This window comes from Pangasianodon hypophthalmus, chromosome 15 (genome assembly GCF_027358585.1).
Source record: "Pangasianodon hypophthalmus isolate fPanHyp1 chromosome 15, fPanHyp1.pri, whole genome shotgun sequence".
In the NCBI taxonomy this organism is placed as follows: Eukaryota; Metazoa; Chordata; class Actinopteri; order Siluriformes; family Pangasiidae; genus Pangasianodon; species Pangasianodon hypophthalmus.
The window spans coordinates 2,798,793-2,819,428 of record NC_069724.1 but is presented as its reverse complement, the minus strand read 5'-3'; the positions used below and the strand labels follow the sequence as shown (position 1 = coordinate 2,819,428).

Genomic DNA, 20,636 nt, shown 5'->3' with positions numbered 1-20,636 from the left:
TGGAGATTGCCCCCGGGAGAATTTATGAACCAGTAGTATAATTTGTTTATTTTAAACCTCGTGGCAATTTTGAATTTATTTTGTTTTATACAGACAAAAATGCATGTTGTTTTGCATGTAAGAATTTTTCTCCATTAAAATATTCTGAGACTCAAACTGAATCGAATCGTGGAGCCAGTATAGTCCACTGAAGCTATTCAAAGTGTATCAATATCCCTTTAGTTACTTTGTGTTCCTAATAAAGTTGACAGTGAGTGTTTCTGTCTATTTGCTTTTTTCCCTTTTCAAAGTAATATGTTGATGAGTTGTACTGGTCAATTTTAAAGGATACAAGCTACACCAACAATAACAGTCTGCGTAACAGAGCTTACAGGGCAGACAGTGATTACAGGGCAGACAAAACACTAACTTGCTCATTTTTATATATTGGTTGATGTAAACTTTTAGTACTAAAAGTGCCTACACTAAAATAATCAACTGTTCAATATACAAACCTATTGTATTTTTATGTCAAGGAGAAAAAATTAAAAACTATAATATAAAAAAAACTATAACTATAAAAACTATAATATAAAAAAAACAGCTATAATATTAAAAACAAAACATAACAGGAATTTAGAATATAAATAACAGTTATAAATGCACATGTTTAACAATCATCGGATATCGCAAACTTAATCTGTGAGCTCTTCTATGTACTTCCAAGTTCTTCTACCTCCTTCTGAGTTCTTCTATGTACTTTTTTATCTTAAGCCAGAATCATCTTTTGTTTAGAGACTGTGGCTCTTCCATGAGGCATATGATCTCATATGATCATTAGTGTACTGGACACATCAGATGCATCAGTTATATCAGTTGTAGTACATGCTGTTTATACAATATGTATAATATAATATTATAATATTACAATAAACTTACATAATGGAATGAGCAAAGCATTACAGTTCATACATTCACTACGCAGATGTCCACCCTGTTAGAGCCTCTGAGCTAACAGGGTGGAGGACCAGTGGGCCCCTTTGAAATGAGATGGGGCCCTTTCAGGCATGGAGCCAGGACAAAATTGTCAGGGGCTTTTGGAAGGCAGAGTGGGGGGGCTTATTTTCAGCAAATCACGTGTCACGTAACTGAAGCATGAATGATGTAGCCTAAGCCTAAATCAGCCAGACTAGTGGTATGTGCAATCACATTAATTTTCCTCCATTTACGAGCATGGATCAAGCTTTTAACAATAAACATTGTCACAAAGCAGCTTTACAGAAAACCAGATGTAGATTTAGATCCCTAATGAGCAAGCCAGGGGCGATAGTGTCAAGGAGAAACTCCCTGAGTCGACATGAGGAAGGGAACCGATGCTCATGTGGGATTATAAATCATTACTCTTCCACAAGTGTATACTATGAAGTCAATCGGTGCTGAAAGGATGTTCAGTATGAGCTTATTAGTTTTTATGATTACAGCAGCAGTTCTTACGGCCAAGTCTTCAGTATCCATGTGAGATTATCTACAATGTGGACAAAGATGTGTCTTCTGTTGGCGGATGGATTGTGATACCCAACTGTTGCCAGATACTTTGCCTAAATTGAGGTAGTAATATATTAGTGTATTCACAAGACAGCAACAAAATGTAGGACCTTGAAATGGTCGAAAATAGGGCTTAAGGACGAGGCCTGCTACAGTGAAATGGTACATTTGGTTTCCTCATATACCATACTCTATGATCACAAGTTTATTACATTCTCCATTACAATTTGTTGCTGTCATGCTAACCACCCCAGTGGCTAAACAGTTATGCTGGCGGGGCTCTGGCCAGAAGATGGCCTCCGGGGATATGCTGGTCTGCAGAGCAGTCATAGGTACAGTGTGTAATGTTCATATGTGATAAAACCTTAGAAAGGAAACAAAATCAAAAGTTTGAATTTAATTGTAAAGGCCAAATTACAGAATATTTTTGTGACTATGAAATATAAAATTTTTGTGTTTCTGATTATACTAGAAAATAAAGGCCTAGCTAGTTAACTTCATCTAACTTCTAACTTGATTTTAACTTCTGTTCCCAGGCTAGTTTAAAGACTCCATCTGTGGCTCAACCAGGCTAGACATTTTTTACAGCTGATATTTTAGCTTGTCATATAGCCCTTTTTGATCAAAAAATTCCAGGAACTATGGAACCAGATGAACTAATCTCAGGAACTAAACAAGGAACTAAAAGTCCCTTTTGTACATTCCTGTTTGAAGAACTAGATTAGGCATATTACAAAAACAAAAGGTTTTTACATGTGAGGAAACAACACTGAGTCATCATGTTGTTAGAACATAAATATGAAAATATTACATATAAATTATTTCACTCATTCACTCACTGTTCTCTCAATGGAGCTCATTTAATCTCAGTCTCTATCCCAATCAACTGCAGCTCTCTCATTGTTTCATTCAGTCATGCTCTCAGTTCTCTCTCTCTCTCTCTCTCTCTCTCTCTCTCTCTCTCTGCCAACAACAAAGCCTAACATTTTTTTCTACATTTCAATTGTTGTATTCTTTCTCACTTAGATGCTGTGACAAAAAGCAGCCGGACCACAGCGTCCGAAGTGGAAGCTATTAGGAAGCATAGTGGGCTTTCCAATGTGGGTTCAATTTTCTGCCCGCAGTGGTCCCACATGGGACCCAAAGGGGCATGTTGGCTGGGTCCTTATAGAAAACCTCACCATATTAATGAATATAAGTTTTTCTTTCTTAAATAACACATTTTTAAATCCTTTTATTATTAGATTACATGGAGCTTCCACCATACATGTCCCTGTGAATGAGCTGTTACTATAGAAACCTATAGAAATCATTGAATTGCGGCTTGAACTGTTGTCAGAGGTGCTGTTATAGAAAATTAATCAACACCCTCTGACCAATCAGATTTGAAAACTCAACAATGCTGTGGTATAATGACTTAAAATATATTTGTCTAAGAAATACACAAAGAATTAACTCAAGGAAAATGGGTACATTTTTGAGGCAAAATTGATTCTTAAAAGTTTAAAATACTTTTAGATTTACTGGGGACGTGAAAGGGAACGTATTTAAGGAATGGTTTATGTTTATCCCTTTATATTAATTCATAAGGCATAAAACAAGTACACAAGTATTGTATGCTGTTAAGGATTGGCTCCTCCTCTAAATGGTCGCCTGTAAGATACGTCATTAGCGTGCGCCGCTTACTTTGACATTCACAGTGCAGAATCCATGCGGAATGTTTTGAAGTTTACTGTAGTTATTTACATCACTGTGGTAAGCTTTCATGGTTTTCGATCATTGCAAAAGTATTAATATAATGTTCCTGAAATTACAAGGTTTTTCTAGTTGTTAAATGTTTTAAAGAGTGACGCAAACAGCTCGTATTGTGTTAGCTCCGTGGGTTTTAAGGTTATTTCTGCACACTGCGTTTCACACTGCTGGCTTTTTAATACTAATATAAGATGATTGATACAAATTCGTGAATTTCAGGGTACAGGAAGTAAAGATGTCCGTGAAACAAGCCTCCATACATGCTAAATGGATTATCGGGCGAGTCATTGGAACCAAGATGAAGAAGACAGCAAAAGTCCGCGTTACTAGACTGGTGTTAGACCCCTATTTACTCAAGGTACCAAACATCTGTATTCATTAAGAAGGTGCTGAGAAATAATGTTGAGTCTCTGCAGATGATACAAATAACCCGAATTTTTTTTTTTTCTTTCAATGGGTGAAACTTGTTCAGAGGAATATAGTCGGTTCCAGAATTATTAGCACCCTTGGTAAATATTGTTTTTTTTTTTTTTGTTTTGTTTTGTTTTTTAAAAAAAAACATTATGGTAAATGTCTTGGTATAGTTTAATCTCTCACTGAAATATAAAGGAAATCTAACTCTTAACTGAAGTCAGTTTATTTCTAAAGGGAAAAAAAAATCAAAAATATTTTTTAACAAAACCACATCACCGTTATTGCCACCCATAGAAATTCTTATGAACAAAATGTATCTGAAGCATGTTCTTATTTTTAAATTCACCTGAGTGTTTAGGAAGTCTTAAGTGGTCATCCATGACTTTATGTTTCACTGGGATGTAAAATACGAGGTGAGGTAGATGCCGATTTCACTTCACATGGAGAAGATAGTTACATGCCTGAAAGTCTCCAAATCTCCAATTATACACCGTCTTCATGCTAACAAACTGTCTGGAACGGGTGCCAAAAGAAAGGCTTTTCTTTTATCTACATAACTACATATGTAAACAACTAGAGTTTGCTTGAGGCTCCTGGAGCTTTGACTGGAACTGTAACGAGACAAAAGTAGAGCCGTTTGGCAACACACTGAAGGTGTGTTTGGGTGTAAAAAGAAGGATGGTAATACAGAAAAGAACCTAATAATCCCCACTGTTAAGTCTGGTGGAGGATCTGTGATGATGTAGACCTGTTTTTCCTTCAAATGCCTTGGGAACCTTATAAGGAATATTATTATGAATATTACGTCATCACTGACTCCATGAAATACCATGACCACCTCTGCCAGGAAGTTATAATTGGGTCAAGTTGGATCAGGATAACGATCCAAAACATACACAAAAATAGTTCAGTGACCCCAGAATCAAGTTTTTGGTATGGCCATCCCACTCCCTTTACCTAAACCTGTTGAAAACCTGTGAAGTGAGCTGAAGAGGTGAGTCCACAAGAGAGAACCGAGGATCTGGAGAGTTTATCTGTATTGAGGAGTGATTTCAGATTCCTCATAAAGCATTACAGAGGCCAGTCCTCATATTTCAGTGTGAGATTATGGTAATTAACCACAAATTTTTACCCATCATTTTTCCCATCTTTAACAAGGGTGCCAATAATTCTGGAACTGACTGAAGCACAAATCCCAACAAATTCCCAGTTCTTAGATTACTCTCACCATAACTGTAATATTTATTGCAGTGTCTTTTTTTTACTAATGCTTTATTAGTATTCATAACATCTTCATGACTTTTCTCCTTCTTCTCTGACAGTTTTACAACAAAAGGAAGACATACTTCGCCCATGACGCCTTGGAGCAGTGCACTGTTGGGGACATTGTTTTGTTGAAGGCTTTACCAGAGAGGCGAACCAAACATGTCAGGCATGAACTGGCGGAGGTTGTGTTTAAAGTCGGGGCAGTGGTTGATCCTCTGACAGGCAAGAAAGTTGCAGGTCCGCAGTATCTGGAGCCTCTGACTGTGTCCACAGAAAACCCAGAGGCATCTTTAACAGAAAAATTACAACAGCTGAACATTTCTGCAGCTCCTTCACCCCCCAGTTCTGCCTCTTAACTTTGTATTTTTGTATTAATGTATGAATATAAATGTGTGTACTTGTTGATTTGTCTCATTTTGTCAGATTAAAAAAATGAGTCGGTTACATATGTGTGGTAATGTGGGCTAGTATTTAGAGTTGGTCTTTAATGTGTATGATACAGTGGGAAACTTCCAAAGTGACAATTTCATCTTGACTGCATAAGAGAGCACCGGATTGATGTAAAAATATTGCACACGGATAATCACAAAAACCATCTCTTTCACAGGTGTTTATTTTAAAGATAAGCAGTTACATATTTATGTAAAAAAAAAAAAAAAGTTTGTGTTCTATAGTCCATATTACATGGCCTAGGTATCTAGTGACCCCAGTCCTATTATCAAACCTGCCAGCCTTTACGCATTTTGCATAGGAGCTCCATAATTTAACATTGGAGTTAAATTTAACTAGAATGAATTATCACTCAGAATTAAGCCAAAACAGCATTTTTTTTTTCTCCACAATAAAATGGGAGATGAGCCAGCTGACATCTAAGATGATTTGTGCAGGTGTATTAAACTCTCTGATATTAACTGACATCACCCAAAAGCCCGCCCACTTTCCCAATCTCGCATGCTCTCAACTGGACTGATGGGGCGGCCTTGTTTTGTGTGACGATAAATGGAGAATGTTAATTAATATGAAATAAAATCTATCAGTGTATGTTTGACTTAGCTAATATTAGACTTGTATATAGTTAACATCATTTAGCTATATTTATTAGGGATGACACAAAAAAAATGGTCAAAATGGCACTTTTGGTTTTTGTCTGAAAGGGGGGAAAAAAGGAAGAAAATTTTGAACTAAAAAGATAACTTAGGCCTACAGTGAAGTGTCAAATCTAACACTTTATAAATAATGTTAATGGTGGTGATAATTAGAAAGTGATTAAATACACTTTTTTTTTGTTTTTATTTGCATTTAAACACTTTGAGCAGCAGATCAGCAGTGTAAGTGTTGGCCGTTTGGATTATATTGGATTATAAGCATTATACTGAAAATGTTTTTTTTTTTTTTTTTTTTTTTTAAACGGCAGATTATTGCAGAATCACATAAAAATCCACCTTCCAGCGGAGTTTTCATGATTGCCACTGCCAGCAAGCAGTTCCTGACTCCACAGTAATATTATTACAGCCTGCCTTAGTCTCCTTAAACCTGAAATGGTGGAAATGCTCATTTTCCTGTCCTTAGGCTATTGGTTCTAGAAGATTATATTGTTTAATTACAATTTTTTTTTTAAATAGTATATCACAAGCAGGGAAGATCTATAAGTCTAGTATGCTGTAATCCCTGCTAATGCTTTTAGCCCCTTCTAGTTTTTAAAGGTGTTCTATTTATAATTTTTTTTTTTTTTTTTTTAAAAGAAACTCTCTGTTGTAGGGTTGTACATAGAAACTTTGAGTTCCTCCAGACCAGTAAATAAAAAAAAACAATGCTGTAAGGTGCTAGACAGAACCTTGTTTTTTCTTAAAAGTGTAGTATCATAATCTCAAAATGTTATTAGTATGAAATCAGATAAAAAGCAAAGTAGCTCAATTTTTTTCTGAGAATGAGATCACACTACATAATACCACATGCAGAACCTAATTTTATTCTTTGTGTGTGTAATATCCAAATACTACTATACCCGAGATAGCGTCTTTGAACCAACACCACAGCAGTACAGAACCTCAACATGAGGAATGTTGCACATCTTATCCTTAGATCACAACACGTATCAATTACTTGAGTGCTTAAATAAGAGGTTACATGGCATATTTCTTTAAAAGCTACAATTCTTCTATTTATTACAACTCTAAACACATTATGGTCAAAACAATACTGATAATTTCTTTATCAATGTGATTATAATTGATTGCAAAGTGTCAAAAACATTTTTTAGGGTTAACAGCTGATGCTGCATAAAGCTTCTAAATGATCAGATTTATGAATAAGAGAAAATTATATCCTGTTAGGGATAATCACATGGAACAGCATTAATATTTTTCCAAATTAGAAAATCCCCAATAATATTTTGTTGGTAAAATTACCAGTAAAAATCCATTCTGTGTTTCATGTTACTCCATACAGTACATCAAAAGTATGTACTGCATTTCCAACCTGTCGTACGTGGTATTGTTCCTTATTATTTCTAAATTCCTACTTGGCACAGGAGAGTGTTGAGTGGTTATCGGTGACTGGAATCTGCCGTCCTTTGAATGTGAGACACCTCTAGTACTGGCATTAACAGCTGGAACGCATCCTGGATATATGAAGCACTGTTGGAGGCCTAGGAATAAAAAGTAGGAGAAAACTGTAACCATTTAATTAAACAATGCACAAACATTCAAACAATAAAAATAAATGCTTTCTTAAAATGTTTATAGGTAAATGTTTGAGGAGAGTATCTTGGTTTAGGTTTGTTAACTCATTTGGGGTTTGTGTAGCAGCCTGGAAAATCCCTTCACATGGTGAAATTTTAACAATTTCTACGACAAATCCACTCACTGGCCACTTTAATAGGAACACACAAATATCTAACCGCATGAATTATCAAGGGTACATGTGTTCCTAATAAAGTGGATGGTGAGTGTATTTCTGACAACGACAAGTTTTCCTGAACTGAAATGTGTTTCCCTTTTGCATGTATCTCAAGCAAAAATTAAGTTTTAAAATCATTTTAAATCTGGTTAGCCCCGAAAGGAATGGGAGAAAATTCAATTTAAAGATTCTGACTATGGAATAGGCGCATCATGGACATTAAATGATTACAAACTGAATTAACTGGAGACTTATGTTCAATTTGCAGGTAGTTATATAACAAATTGATCAAAACGTGACATTCAGTATGTCAGCAGATCACACTTATCAAGGTTTTAGACATCTATAGGCAGACTGACTGTTGTTATTTCTGTATTTGTTACATTGGCTCCTTATGCAACGTGATATTTGCAGAAAGCATACACAAGATTTAAAGAGTAAATAAAACATGTCCACGTATTTTCAGTGCAACATATTCATGGTTTCTTAACGCTGAGTTGTCAGAGTATGTTATAAGCAGAAAAACCCTATTTAATATCAGCATGGTTAACCCGATAAAGGTTCTGGTGGACTGTAATTTGAAAACAAAGCAACTCTCTTGTTCTAGTAGGAGGCAAAATATAGAAATAAACTCAGGACCATAAATTTAGCTACTGACAAAATGTGTTAATTGTCTAATTCTTCACTAGCAAGCTAAAAACCTAATCATGTAACCATGTGTCGTTCCAAAGGAAAAAAAAAACTCATTTAAAAGTTTCACAGCAACAGGGATGAATACTTACACACTCACAACTTTTATGTTTTGATTTTTTTCCCCTCAGCCCACTTCAATATTATGGACTATATTGTGTAGATTCATGATGTATAATCCAAATTAAGCAAAATTCATTAGTTTAATTCATTAATTCATTCATTAGTCTGTTGCTGATGTGTTATTCGTCTACTAAAGCGTTTTTTTATTTATTTATTTTTTTAACTCTAGCCCACTATGCGTAATGTGGCCTGTTTTCAAAAAATGAATTTAATTCCCATTCATGAAATGTAATTTGATGAAACAAACCTCCAGGAAAACTCCAGTGATTAAAGGATTCAGTACTTCTCCTTTTTCATTTGACTGCGAAGGAAAGAACATTTCCTTGTTTACAATTTGTCATGAGTCAGAATGAAGATTTCTAAGAACACAGGTATACATAGACTAGAGGAAGGGACTGCGCTCTCTCTTACCCCAATTGTAGCTAAACAAGCTGTGAATTTTTTCGACAGCACTGATATCTCCTTGCAGAGAATAATTGTGATTCTGAAAGAGAAAAAAAAAAAACACCAGTCATATTGTTACGTTAATGACATTTTATAGATACCCACTCACGGTCCTATGTGTTAGGAGAAAATGGACTTACTGTGCCAGGACTTTGGCTTGTTCCAGAGCAGTGACCCCCTCAGTGCTGGAGTGAAGAAGCATTTCTGCCACCTTGTGGAACTGCTCGATGGACCTGGCTGTCAGCTCTGCCAAGCTTGTGATAGCAGATGAGTGAGCATCCTACAGGGGGCAGACAAACAGAATAAGGTGGAACCACACAATATAGAAAAAAAAAAAAAAACAGTTCACACTGCAAAGAAATTAAAATAAACGAGATCAGTCACACCTCAACTGTGCACTTGGTCACCATGGCCTCCTGCTCACTGCCCTCTTCTTGCTGCTGCTTTGCTTCAGTTGGAATCTTCATGTCCATAATACGGTCAAATGCATTCTTCCTAGCCTGAATGATTAAAATAAATGATTTTTTTTTTAAATATTCGAGCTGATAATAATCTTGATCATTCATACCTTATTAAAAAAAAAAAATCTTACCTTGCCAAGCTTCTCTGCTGTTGTGGATATGTGAAGCTTTTTAAGAGCGTCTGTCAGTTCCTTAACAAAATTTTCACCATCATCGACTAAGAGAGAAAAATATCACAATTTCTTTTAACTTCATTTTCCAAAATTAAAAACAGAAGGCTCACTGAATAGTTTGTATAAATTAAGGGTGTGAAACAAAGCCACTATCTGTATGTGTACCTAAATCTTTTTAGTGCTACAAATGTTTGTATCTGGAGAGGGATTTAAGCCTGAAGTAGGTATGGCCTAAACCGGAATTAAGTATAAACTCTACAAAACTGTCAAAAAAACAAACAAACAAAAAAAAAAAAAAACAGATCTGTTAGCATGATGTGAATTCTGGCTCTGACAGTTCCTCATTCTCAGCTGCATCACTCCAGTTCATAATTGGTCTCAACCAGAGATGTTTTTAAATATTATTTTTGTATGTCTCTACCCATGATATTTTCTAATGAATTTAGTTGGTCCTATTTCCCAAAATATGAATCAATCAGTGAATAAACGAACTAGTAGCCTAAACCACCATGTGACCTAGACTAGGCACTTACTGAGAATGAATGGATGGATGAATGAATGAAAGCCAGAAATACATCACACAGTGACTAACTTTCACGTTAATGAACGTGCTTTTTCTTTGTCCTGTTTGTTTCCTATTTGAGCGTGTGTTCGCATGACAGTAAAAACCTCTCGCTCACACGACTTTTTTGTTGTGTTCTACGAGATCCCAGTCCCAAAGCATACCCCTTGTCTCAACCAGATTTCTTGCAAAAATGGCATCTCCTAATCCTATCTATATTTGTATATATTTAGAACACAGTCTGGTTACATCCCTAGTATAGACTAATTAACAGTTTTGTCATCTGTAGTGTAGTTAGTGAATCTATATATATTTTTTTTTACCTTTTGGGTCATCTACCTCCTCATCATCAAACTCCATCAGGGAGAAGGATTCCTTGATCTGCTCCAGATCCTCTCTCAGAGCGGTCAGCTCCTCGCCCGATAACGTGGTCAGCACTGATTTCACCTGCACACATCAACATCACACCTCCTTCAGTAAACAAAATCTGATAAAAGGTACAGACTGACACCGAGGAGTGTTTTCTTTTAAAAGCATTTTCAACCACAAACATGATCTCAAAGCAGCTTTACGGAAATCCAGGTCTAGACCCCTGATGAGAAATACAAAGGCTTGAGATGGAACATTGCATGACACTGGATAGGATTTTTATATTGATCTCTTAATGAACTATAATGTAATCTTGTTATTAAACTATGTGCTGTTGCTTTTGAGGTTCTGAGGTTTTGAGGTTCATTCATTCAGTCATGGTCAGGGTCCCTGTGGATCCGGAGCCTATCCCGGGAAAACTGGGTATGAGGCGGGAATACACCCTGGATGGGATGCGAGTCCATTGCAGGGGATCATGCACACACACATTCACACCTAGGGCAGCCAATCCACTACTGTCATGTTTTTGGACAGTGGGAGGAAACCGGAGAACCCAGAGGAAACCCATGAGAAGGGGAGAACAGGGAGAACACTGTATTTAGGTGTTAAACATTTTATATATATTGTTGGTTCGGGAATAATCATGTGACCTCTCTGTTTTATGATTTATATGTCCAGGTTTCATTCAATATTCTCAGGTTTTTATATTAAATTTCTATATTATGTATACATGCGTAGGCAAACACTACAAATACAGATACATGTATTTATAAAAAAAAAAATAAAAAAAAACATAAATGACACTAGAAGTGTGAATATTTGGGCTGACAGTTAATAATTTTCATTCATTCAATACACTACAGTGGTTCGATACATGATTCAAGCTTCTTTAGAAAATATTATAATGCATTACAAGTGTTTTAAAAGACATTCTGTCATATTTCTCAGGCATATTTCTGAGAAATTTATCAGTCTCTGCATCAAGGGTTAGATTATTAGAATTTTAGATTTATTTTGTTAAACATGATATAATTCATTCATTTTTGCCATTTTGACAATCTATTTTTGTCCAATGCGACCAATTTTAAATACTAATTTTTTTTTATTTTTATGGATGAAGCTGATTATCGGTGTTATAACGAGCAGACGCTTTTCCTTATGTACAGGTTCCAATTTAATGCTAAACTTCTGTAATGATTCGTCATTACCTTCACTTCACTCTCTCTGGACAGGATCTCCAAAGCTTCTAGATGTGACAGGCCCTGGAACTCATCAAACAGCATCCCATAATGAGCCTTCTTCTCTGTTTCCGAGGTGACGTTCTCAGCAGTCTGCTTTTCCTCTCGTTCCTTTGCCTCCCTTAAAACCTTGACAGAGAAGCAGGAATCACAATTAAGTAATCTTTACACAATATCAAGGAGTTAAGATTATGAAACCTTCATGCACAAGGTCTCAGTAGTGCCAGTCTACAGGATTACTTCTGTCCACTGTTTAATGATGTTCGTCCGTCTCTAACACACCTGTGACAAGGTGGACGTTCTGTTCATCAGGCCTTTTGTTTTTCTGAACCCAGGGTCTCCTTCTGCTATCACATCCATTGTCTTCTTACCAATAAACTCCAAAGCATCCAGTCCACCACTTATTACTGTTTTACTCTGGCCGACAAAGAACAGGGCAGACAAAAAGACCAAGACTTACTTTAGTGACAGTACAGAAAGAAAAGGAAAAATAAAACAGTACCATAATGATCAGCAAAGACAAAATATTTTTTACGTACGAATACTTAGAAATGAAAAAACTCTTACTGTACTCTGCACCACACTGGACAGAGAGGACAGCATTCCCATACTGCTGGAGGACAGCATTCCCATAGCACTTCCCAACACAGTACCATCTCCTTCTGCCATGTTTCCTTCACTGGGGCTGGAAGGAGCTGAGGTGAGACAAGATTCCCCAGCAGGTTCATATCGTAGACTTTGCAGATATCGTAGAATATAAAAACAATTGTATTTTTGTGGACATCATATTATATAAATCATCGAATAGTTTTGTATGCAACACTACTGTTTCGCTTGCAGTTTGTGAGCATACCTATATATGGTGATACACATCATGTACGTAGAAATGCCTTTAAGGATCGTTATGTGATATTTTTGTCATATCACCCACCCCAACTTACTTCTGATAATAATCAGGGATGTCCCAATCCCACTATGATACTGATAACTGAGTTCTGGCTACTAGCTGGTACCTGATATTGATTCAGATTCAGATTCATTGTCACATCACAGATTACGCAGTTGCTAAGTAAAGTATAAAAAATAATGCTGTCAATACTGTCACTCTTTAATTTCTGATTCTTTTTATATAGTCTGTCGTGTTTTATATATAAGGAATAAGACACTGCCTTTAGACTTCCATTATAAGTGAGTTTCGAGTGTCCTTTATTTCTTCAGTTGGGGAAAGATGTCAAATATTTCTGACAATATCAATAAATCCCTAATGCACTAGCAGGGTACAATACCATCTGCTTTCTCTTCCTTTTCCGTTTGGGCAGAGAGCTCCGTAGGACTGGGAATTCCCAAAGACGTCTCTGCCTTCTCGATGACCTGAGACAGTCCATGGCCTTAAATCAGAGAAAAAACATGCTATCATGTCATTCTTGTTCATTAATAAGCTAACTCCATGTTTTGTAAACAAAATAATTGATCTTTTTTTGATGAGGTGATTGTTTGTTCTTAGTTTGAATGATAACAGCACAAACACCAGTAATTATGATGGAACTTGCCTACGGTTGCAACAGTGGCTGTGGCTGAAGAAAGTAGAGACTTCCCCCAGCTTCCCCAGCTCCCCCAACCACCCTGAGTTACAGCTGTCTGTGTAGAAGCCTGAACAGAGGGTTTAAAAACACACACACACACACACACACAATTGCAACAAACAGGTGTGTCTGAATTTTTGCTTTTAATAATAATAATAATAATAATAGACTTCTACTAATAGGGCTGAACAATAACATGATATAATACCGATATCATGATAAACTGTCACAATATGTTTTTGTGAGATATATTGGATAGCCTGATATCTTTTCAAAATTTGTTTTCTTTAAAAAAACAATTTTTCAGTAAAAACCATCTGGAAGTGGCCAAGGCAGTGTTAAATTTTTTCTCCTTAATTTTTAAAATTGTAAAATGTTAAAATATTTAGAGATTTTAATTTTTTTCTCCTTTTCTGTATTAAATATGTCCCTATCTATCTATCTATCTATGTATTTATTTATTTATTATAAAATAAATATTATTTTTCTTTTTATATGAAAGATATGAAATCTTGTTATGGAGATATTAAATAAAGGATCACAGAACAGTTTTTTTAACGCAACATTACTGTACTACAGGCAGTTTATGCTAAACACACACTATAGAAACTTTCCACAGAATAAATCTTGATGTACCTTCGATGCATTTTCTGCCACACTGGCTGTCTCTGCACTTTGCTGGACTTCAGGAGGTGGTTTATTTTCTGGTCTCTTCCTCGTCTTTTGAGTTGAGGCTAATTCAGCGGAGCTGTCACTTTGTGCGTCATGTGAAGAATCATCGTGTGATGGTGGTGGTGGCTCTTTGGGGGCGTGGCTTTCCATGCTCTCCTGTAGGTCAGTGGCTGGATGTTCGCTGTCCGACATCCTATAGCATAGTCCTGTAATGGACAAATGATACAGCGATTTCTTTGTCTAGTATGCATCACAAAATCAGTTCCCTGACCTGGAAGACAGTTCTAAATTCATTCAGTCCAATACACTGTGTACAGCATGGTGCTAAAAATCTCAAAAACACACTCATTAGCCAGTGAATGGACTACTTGCATTCAGTACTATGATGCTGTTTTAAAATAGTGATTTTATTTCTCTTTTAAAATAGGGCTGCTCTTGTGTTTACATTCGTCAGTACAGTGAAACAGCAACTTATACTTATATGAGAGATATATATGTAAATAGGTATTCTTTACCTACATAGTTGTTTATGAATGACAAAGCATACAGTTTGAAGCCTTTGATAAGCAATTTCAATAAAAAGAAATGTTTAATAACTATACACGCTATGGATTTGGATGTACATGGGCATTTAATTAGTAATAAAAGCTATTGCTCATTTATACACATACTAGTCTGTCTTCAGGATTTATATAACACTGAATGACGCCATTGTTGATCACAGCAGCAAACAGTTACAATTTATTCTTTTCTTCTAGTCATTGTTAAAACACTGGTTTTATTATTTACAAGGTTATGTCTTCAAATACATGGACTACCCTTCTCTGAAGACTTAGTCCAATATCTGTCTATCCATCTCTCTATCTATATGCCCTGATTAGCCTGAGGTCATTAAGGTCACATCTGGGAACAGCTGTATAGGATCTATAAACAGCTGTGGCCTTCTGTGCATGGATCCACATGTCATGATGCTGTAATCCCTCAGGTATGTAATGTTCTACTGATTAAAGTCTAGTTTCTAAAAAGACATCATGTAAAGCCAGTAGAAAATATCTGCACGTCAAAGAGCTCTCTATTGTAAATGTAGTGCACTATATAGGTTAGATACTCCATTATTTTTACACCATTTAGGGAAAAGGAAGGTTTTTGGAATTCAGAGCTAACCTATATAGAGAGGTAATTATCTGTTTACTGTTACGATCATCATACAAAGATAAGACTGGCTTCCACAGCAAAGAAATTGGAAAACAAACCTGTTAATTGTTGTGTGTATTTCAGCTCAGGTGATCCTCTGCAGGCCACGTCACTGGACTTTCTGTCCCAGTTTGTTTTTCCTAGTTGATCTTTTCTTCAGCTATCAACCAAGAAAGTGCGTTGTGCTCCATGGCGCCATCTGGTGGTTCGGAGCGCCATTACACCAAAAGCCTACATCCTAACTAGGGGTGTGAACTTCAGGCTTTCACACGATACAAGAGGATTTCGATTCATGAGGCAACGATTCGATATTTGACGATACCAGAGAATCTACTACGATACGATATAATATGATGCGTTTCAATTTACTAGCCTCCGACAAACTTTATTCAGAATCTGGGCTAGGCCTAGTGTTAACTCACGAATGATGATAACATTGAGAAGGAGTATTGTAAAGTATCAGAATTATGGCCTATTCAATGTCTTTGTATGCTGTAGCATTAATATTTCCCTTCACTGGAACTAAGAGGCCCAAACCTGTTCCAGCATGACAATGCCCCTGTGCACAACGCAAGCTCCATGAAGACATGGTGTGTGAAGGTTGGAGTGGAAGAACTCGAGTGTCCTGCACAGAGCCCTGACCTCAACCCCACTGAACACCTTTGGGATGAACTGGAACACCGACTGCACCCCAGACCTCCTCACCCAATATCAGTGTCTGATCTCACTAATGCTCTTGTAGCTGAATGAACACAAATCCCCACAGCCACGCTCCAACATCTAGTGGAAAGCCTTCCCAGAAGAGTGGAGCTTATTATAACGGCAAAGGAGGATAAAATCTATAATAGAATATTCAACAAGGACATATGGGTGTGATGGTCAGGTGTCCAAAAACTTTTGGTCATAATGTACTTTACAATGTATTGAGCTGCAAGTCCCATGAACGTTGCACTTTCACTATATACAGAGGAAGTAAAACAAAGCAGCAAGCCATGAGAGGGTGTGCATTACAGTGATTTTATCATGAGTAAAGGCAATGTTTAAGCGACATGCAGGTAGCGTTGCTGCCTCACAGCTCCAAGATCCCAGGTTCGATCCTGAGCTCTGGTTATTGTGCATGTTCTCCTCTGCTCTGCCTGAGTTTCCTCCGGGTTCTCCAGTTTTCTCCCACCTCCCAAAAACATTCCAGCAGATGGAATGGCTAAGATTAATTGCCCCTAGGTATGAATAAGTGTGTGAATGGTGCCGTGCAATGGACTGGTGTCCCATCCGGTGTTTATTCCCACAGCAACCCTAAAACCAGGACAAAGCGGTTACTGAAACCGAGTGAAAATTTAGTGTTCAATAAATAATTTACTTTATTATTAATAATCTTTACAATAAACAAACCTTCCGCCACACAATGTAGTTCCTTAACAGGTTGGTTGCTTAGCAACATAAGGACCAGAAAGAAAGGTTAGGGAATTCTATACATTATATATACAATGTTATGAGAGATGATGAGATGATGAGATTCAACTTTATTGTCAGTGTGCAGTGTACACGTACAGAGACAATCAAATCAGAATCAGAATCACCTTTATTGCCAAGTACCACGGGTTTACATGTACAAGGAATTTGTCTTGGTGTACTCGTGCTTAGTAATAACAGTAAAATACAAGAAATAAAAATAATATTAATAAGGTAAATATTGTAAGGTAAGATTCAATTCAATTTTATTTGCATAGCGCTTTTAACAATGAACATTGTCTCAAAGCAGCTTTACAGAACATAAGAAACAAAAAGCATGCAAACAGAAACAAAAACATGCAAACAGTCCAAGATGTTAGACAAAATTATGCCTAGTGAGCAAGCCTGAGGCGACTGATAAGATAAGAAAGTAAAAGAGAAAAGTTATGAAATGAGAAGCATAAATATAAAGAAACTATAAAGCTATGAAAACCATGAGCATAGATATAAAAATGTATAATTTAGGAAAATAAAAAATAAAAATAGAGACTTTAAGTGTACATTAATACAGGATGTGCAAAATTGGGCCAGTGCAAATGCTCACAGTTTGAAGTAAGAAGAAATGCAGTTAGCCTCTGACCAGAAATCAAGTCAAGTCACGTCAAGTGGAGTTTATTGTCATTTCAACCAGTTAGTACATAGTGAAATGAAACAACGTTCCTCCAGGACCAAGGTGCTACATAGGACAAACACAGAACAATACAGAACTACAAGGGACTACATAATTTATACAGAAAGTGCACAAGTGCAAACATGTGCAGACAGCACAAGACAGTACAATGACTACTGATTCACTAGAAAGTGAATCAGTGACAATTGTGCAAAAAGAGTACAATATAAGTTGCTGTAGATGTAAACATATGAAGTAGCAGCCTAGTAGAGAGTATAAGATATGTACAGTATAATAAATATTTCTAGCAGCATAATGTAATGTGGGCATGTGTAAAAAATTGCAATGGAGGATGTACAGTTGTGTGTGTGTGTGTGTATGTGAGTGTGTGTGTTCTTTCAGTCCGGTTTCTGAGAGTCTGATGGCATGGGGAAGAAACTGTTACACAGTCTGGTCGTGAGGGCCCGAATGCTTCGGTACTGTTTGCCAGACGGCAGGAGGGTGAAGAGTGTGTGTGAGGGGTGTGTGGGGTCATCCACACAATGCAAATAGCAGTAAATATGACAAGTTAAATAAAAGTATTTACAGTAGAAGTAAGATGCAAGATTATGGACAGCAGTAGTAAACTGTAGCAGTTATGCAGAAAAGTGCAATAGCAGTAAATAGTCCTTGTGCAAGTAGAGCAAGGTTTTGTTGTTGTTGTTTGTTTGTTTGTTTGTTTGTTTTTGGGCGGGGTAACGCATTATAACGCATTATAACGGTTCTATTGATTTAAAACCTGGCGCATTAATACACAATGTAATTATTGTGATTATTGGCTCAGCCAATCAGATTTTAGAACCGAAAATATTTGTTTTAAATGTTCTACATATCACTGGTGTTTTTAATAAAACCACTTTAGTCTCCATTTGGTTGAATACAACATGTCTAGCGTTCTTAACAACCTACATTTTGCTTAGAAAACTAACTTTCACACACCTCAGTCCGCCCTAAATCAAGTAAATTCACAAACTTTAAATGTTAATATGTAAAAGACGAAGGAGAGTCTTCCTGTCAGCTGATTGGCTAATCCGGAACAGTCGCGTGTGGATCCGCTTCTCTGATTGGTCGTCTGAGAAGCTCGCGCTCGCGACGCTTCGTTTTGCTTCCACGCAGAGAGTCAGAAACAAACATGGCGGAAGAAGGAAGCGAGCAAACTTCTCCTGGGGTTCTTGAAGAAATTTTCACGTCGCCTCTAAACCTGAGTTTGTTGTGCCTTTGTTTGTTTCTGTTGTACAAGATATTTCGCGGAGACAAGCCTGCGGAAGTGGCTGAAGTTGAGGAGCCGTTACCCAAGCTGAAGAAGAGGGACTTCACTCTGGAGGAGCTGAAGCAGTATGACGGAGTGACAAACCCGAGGATCCTCATGTCTGTCAGAGGCAAAGTGTTTGATGTGACAAGAGGAAAGAAGTTCTACGGGCCTGGTAACACACTGAGTAGTTAAAAAAAAAAAAAAAAAAGTCACAGCCTTTCTTAATGCATGTGTTTTTAATTCGTTTGTTTATATGACTGCAATAAATAATTGAGAAGCAAGTGGTTGTTGTTTAATATCTTCCCTGTTTTCCCTCTTTTCAGTTTTGCAAATGTTTTATTTTGCACTTCCACTCTCAGTGCACTTTGTTTCACTTGAGTCACACCCTTTATTTCCTTCCTTGGCCATTGACACATTCAGAAACCCTCAAACCTACTGACCAAGATGAAATGCCAAGGGATAGGTTTTGACTGTGCAATAACTTTCATATTTTTGTTTTTCCTAATTTTTTTAGCTGATTAGATAGGCACTGTAATATACAGATTATATTTCATGCTCATGCTGTGTACGCTTTGTAGATAGGAGGCACTAGGGCTGTTTGAAGCTTGTGAATGAGTAATGAGATGAGAAGAAGGACAAAGATCAGGGTCTAATCAAACATTTCAGTTTTTTTCCCCCCTGGGACTTTACGCAATTAGGTGAAATGTCGACTACTTCCAGTGCATGGGAGTGTGATGTGATGCAACTTTTCCAAACACAACCATTATCATAGAAATGATATGATAACAGTTGCTGGTTGTTACAAGAATAAACATGATGAACAGACCATATTAATTCCAGTGCCGTGTATTTCCAGATGGCCCTTATGGAGTCTTTGCAGGCAGAGATGCTTCCAGAGGATTGGCTACGTTCTGTCTAGAGAAGGAGGCCTTGAAGGACACACACGATGATCTTTCAGACCTCACTGCAGAGCAGCAGGAGAGCCTGGGCGAGTGGGAGACGCAGTTCACCTGTGAGTCAAAGCACTTTCACAGACTGCATATTTTTTACACTGCATATTTGTGTCGGGCTTCATCTAGCAAGCATTCTGCCTTTCTCCTGACAGACAAATACGATTATATCGGCAAACTCTTGAAGCCTGGCGAGGAGCCGACAGAGTACACAGACGACGAGGAAGTGAAGGACAAAAAGAAGGACTAGGTCATGAGAGGCACCCAAACATAGTTCCTCTCAGCTGTGCCTAATGTACTTGCAATCATCGGCGTGTCCTGATAATTCGGGTTCACTGTGACTGTTTGTTCTGGACCACCATGCCTTCACATTTCAGCATGCCATAATTAATCTGTGCTAAGATGATTTCAATCAGCATTTTTCTTAATAGAGCTACCTGACAGCAGCAGCAGGAGCAAATGTCATTCTTGTATTTAGGTGCAACGTACTCGAGTAACGTGGACCACACTGTTATTATCGTGATGCTTTGTTAAGGCATTTCATCTAACAATAATACTTAAAATGCAAGTAATTATGATACACTACATATACATTTTATATGAGATTTCAAAATAATACATGAGGAAAGCAGGAATGTGATTTGTAATTCTACAAATGTAGACAAAATCTAACATTCCATGACTGGGACCTTAATAACAATAAGAGTTTATGAAGCACTTGTAACTGAAAATACTTATTAAAACAAATTTTCATATTAACTTGGCCATGTTTTTATTTGCCAGCTAGTTAAAACTCTAATGATTCTAATTTAATGTGAGTTTAATGCCAATTTCTAATAACCACACCGAATCCAAGTCTTGAATCTCAAATACATGCTGTGACATACAAGCTGTAATAACTGCAATGTCATGT

The 20,636-nt window shown here is 37.0% G+C and overlaps 3 protein-coding genes across 3 annotated transcripts; 2 read left to right on the top strand and 1 right to left on the bottom strand.

Moving 5' to 3' along the window:
* The first annotated feature begins 3,153 nt into the window (after positions 1-3,153).
* Positions 3,154-5,402, top strand: mrps17 (mitochondrial ribosomal protein S17). The gene is made up of 3 exons (XM_026938895.3): positions 3,154-3,279; positions 3,496-3,634; positions 5,013-5,402. The coding sequence occupies exons 2-3, from the start codon at positions 3,512-3,514 to the stop codon at positions 5,310-5,312; spliced, it is 423 nt and encodes a 140-aa protein (XP_026794696.1). The 5' UTR covers positions 3,154-3,279; positions 3,496-3,511; the 3' UTR covers positions 5,313-5,402.
* A 929-nt stretch (positions 5,403-6,331) lies between these two features.
* Positions 6,332-15,553, bottom strand: fam114a2 (family with sequence similarity 114 member A2). The gene is made up of 14 exons (XM_026938894.3): positions 15,423-15,553; positions 14,134-14,375; positions 13,465-13,564; positions 13,201-13,302; positions 12,482-12,609; positions 12,197-12,331; positions 11,885-12,043; positions 10,631-10,754; positions 9,704-9,789; positions 9,498-9,611; positions 9,252-9,391; positions 9,079-9,151; positions 8,915-8,968; positions 6,332-7,603 (listed from the first exon to the last, which is right to left on the bottom strand). The coding sequence occupies exons 2-14, from the start codon at positions 14,359-14,361 to the stop codon at positions 7,502-7,504; spliced, it is 1,545 nt and encodes a 514-aa protein (XP_026794695.3). The 5' UTR covers positions 14,362-14,375; positions 15,423-15,553; the 3' UTR covers positions 6,332-7,501.
* A 3,067-nt stretch (positions 15,554-18,620) lies between these two features.
* pgrmc1 (progesterone receptor membrane component 1) lies at positions 18,621-20,482 on the top strand. The gene is made up of 3 exons (XM_026938326.3): positions 18,621-18,945; positions 19,630-19,785; positions 19,879-20,482. The coding sequence occupies exons 1-3, from the start codon at positions 18,654-18,656 to the stop codon at positions 19,971-19,973; spliced, it is 543 nt and encodes a 180-aa protein (XP_026794127.1). The 5' UTR covers positions 18,621-18,653; the 3' UTR covers positions 19,974-20,482.
* Positions 20,483-20,636: the final 154 nt, after the last annotated feature.

What these genes read in the sequence shown, in the direction of transcription:
- pgrmc1 (XM_026938326.3), top strand. Translation starts at nt 18,654, where the DNA reads ATGGCGGAAGAAGGAAGCGAGCAAACTTCTCCTGGGGTTCTTGAAGAA. An exon ending in AAAGAAGTTCTACGGGCCTG is followed by an intron (nt 18,946 to 19,629) that starts GTAACACACTGA and finishes GTGTATTTCCAG; the next exon opens with ATGGCCCTTATGGAGTCTTT. An exon ending in GTGGGAGACGCAGTTCACCT is followed by an intron (nt 19,786 to 19,878) that starts GTGAGTCAAAGC and finishes TTCTCCTGACAG; the next exon opens with ACAAATACGATTATATCGGC.
- mrps17 (XM_026938895.3), top strand. Translation starts at nt 3,512, where the DNA reads ATGTCCGTGAAACAAGCCTCCATACATGCTAAATGGATTATCGGGCGA. An exon ending in TAGACCCCTATTTACTCAAG is followed by an intron (nt 3,635 to 5,012) that starts GTACCAAACATC and finishes CTTCTCTGACAG; the next exon opens with TTTTACAACAAAAGGAAGAC.
- fam114a2 (XM_026938894.3), bottom strand. Translation starts at nt 14,361, where the DNA reads ATGTCGGACAGCGAACATCCAGCCACTGACCTACAGGAGAGCATGGAA. An exon ending in AAAGGAAGAGAAAGCAGATG is followed by an intron (nt 12,610 to 13,200) that starts GTATTGTACCCT and finishes GTCTCACCTCAG; the next exon opens with CTCCTTCCAGCCCCAGTGAA. An exon ending in GAACGTCCACCTTGTCACAG is followed by an intron (nt 12,044 to 12,196) that starts GTGTGTTAGAGA and finishes TTCTCTGTCAAG; the next exon opens with GTTTTAAGGGAGGCAAAGGA.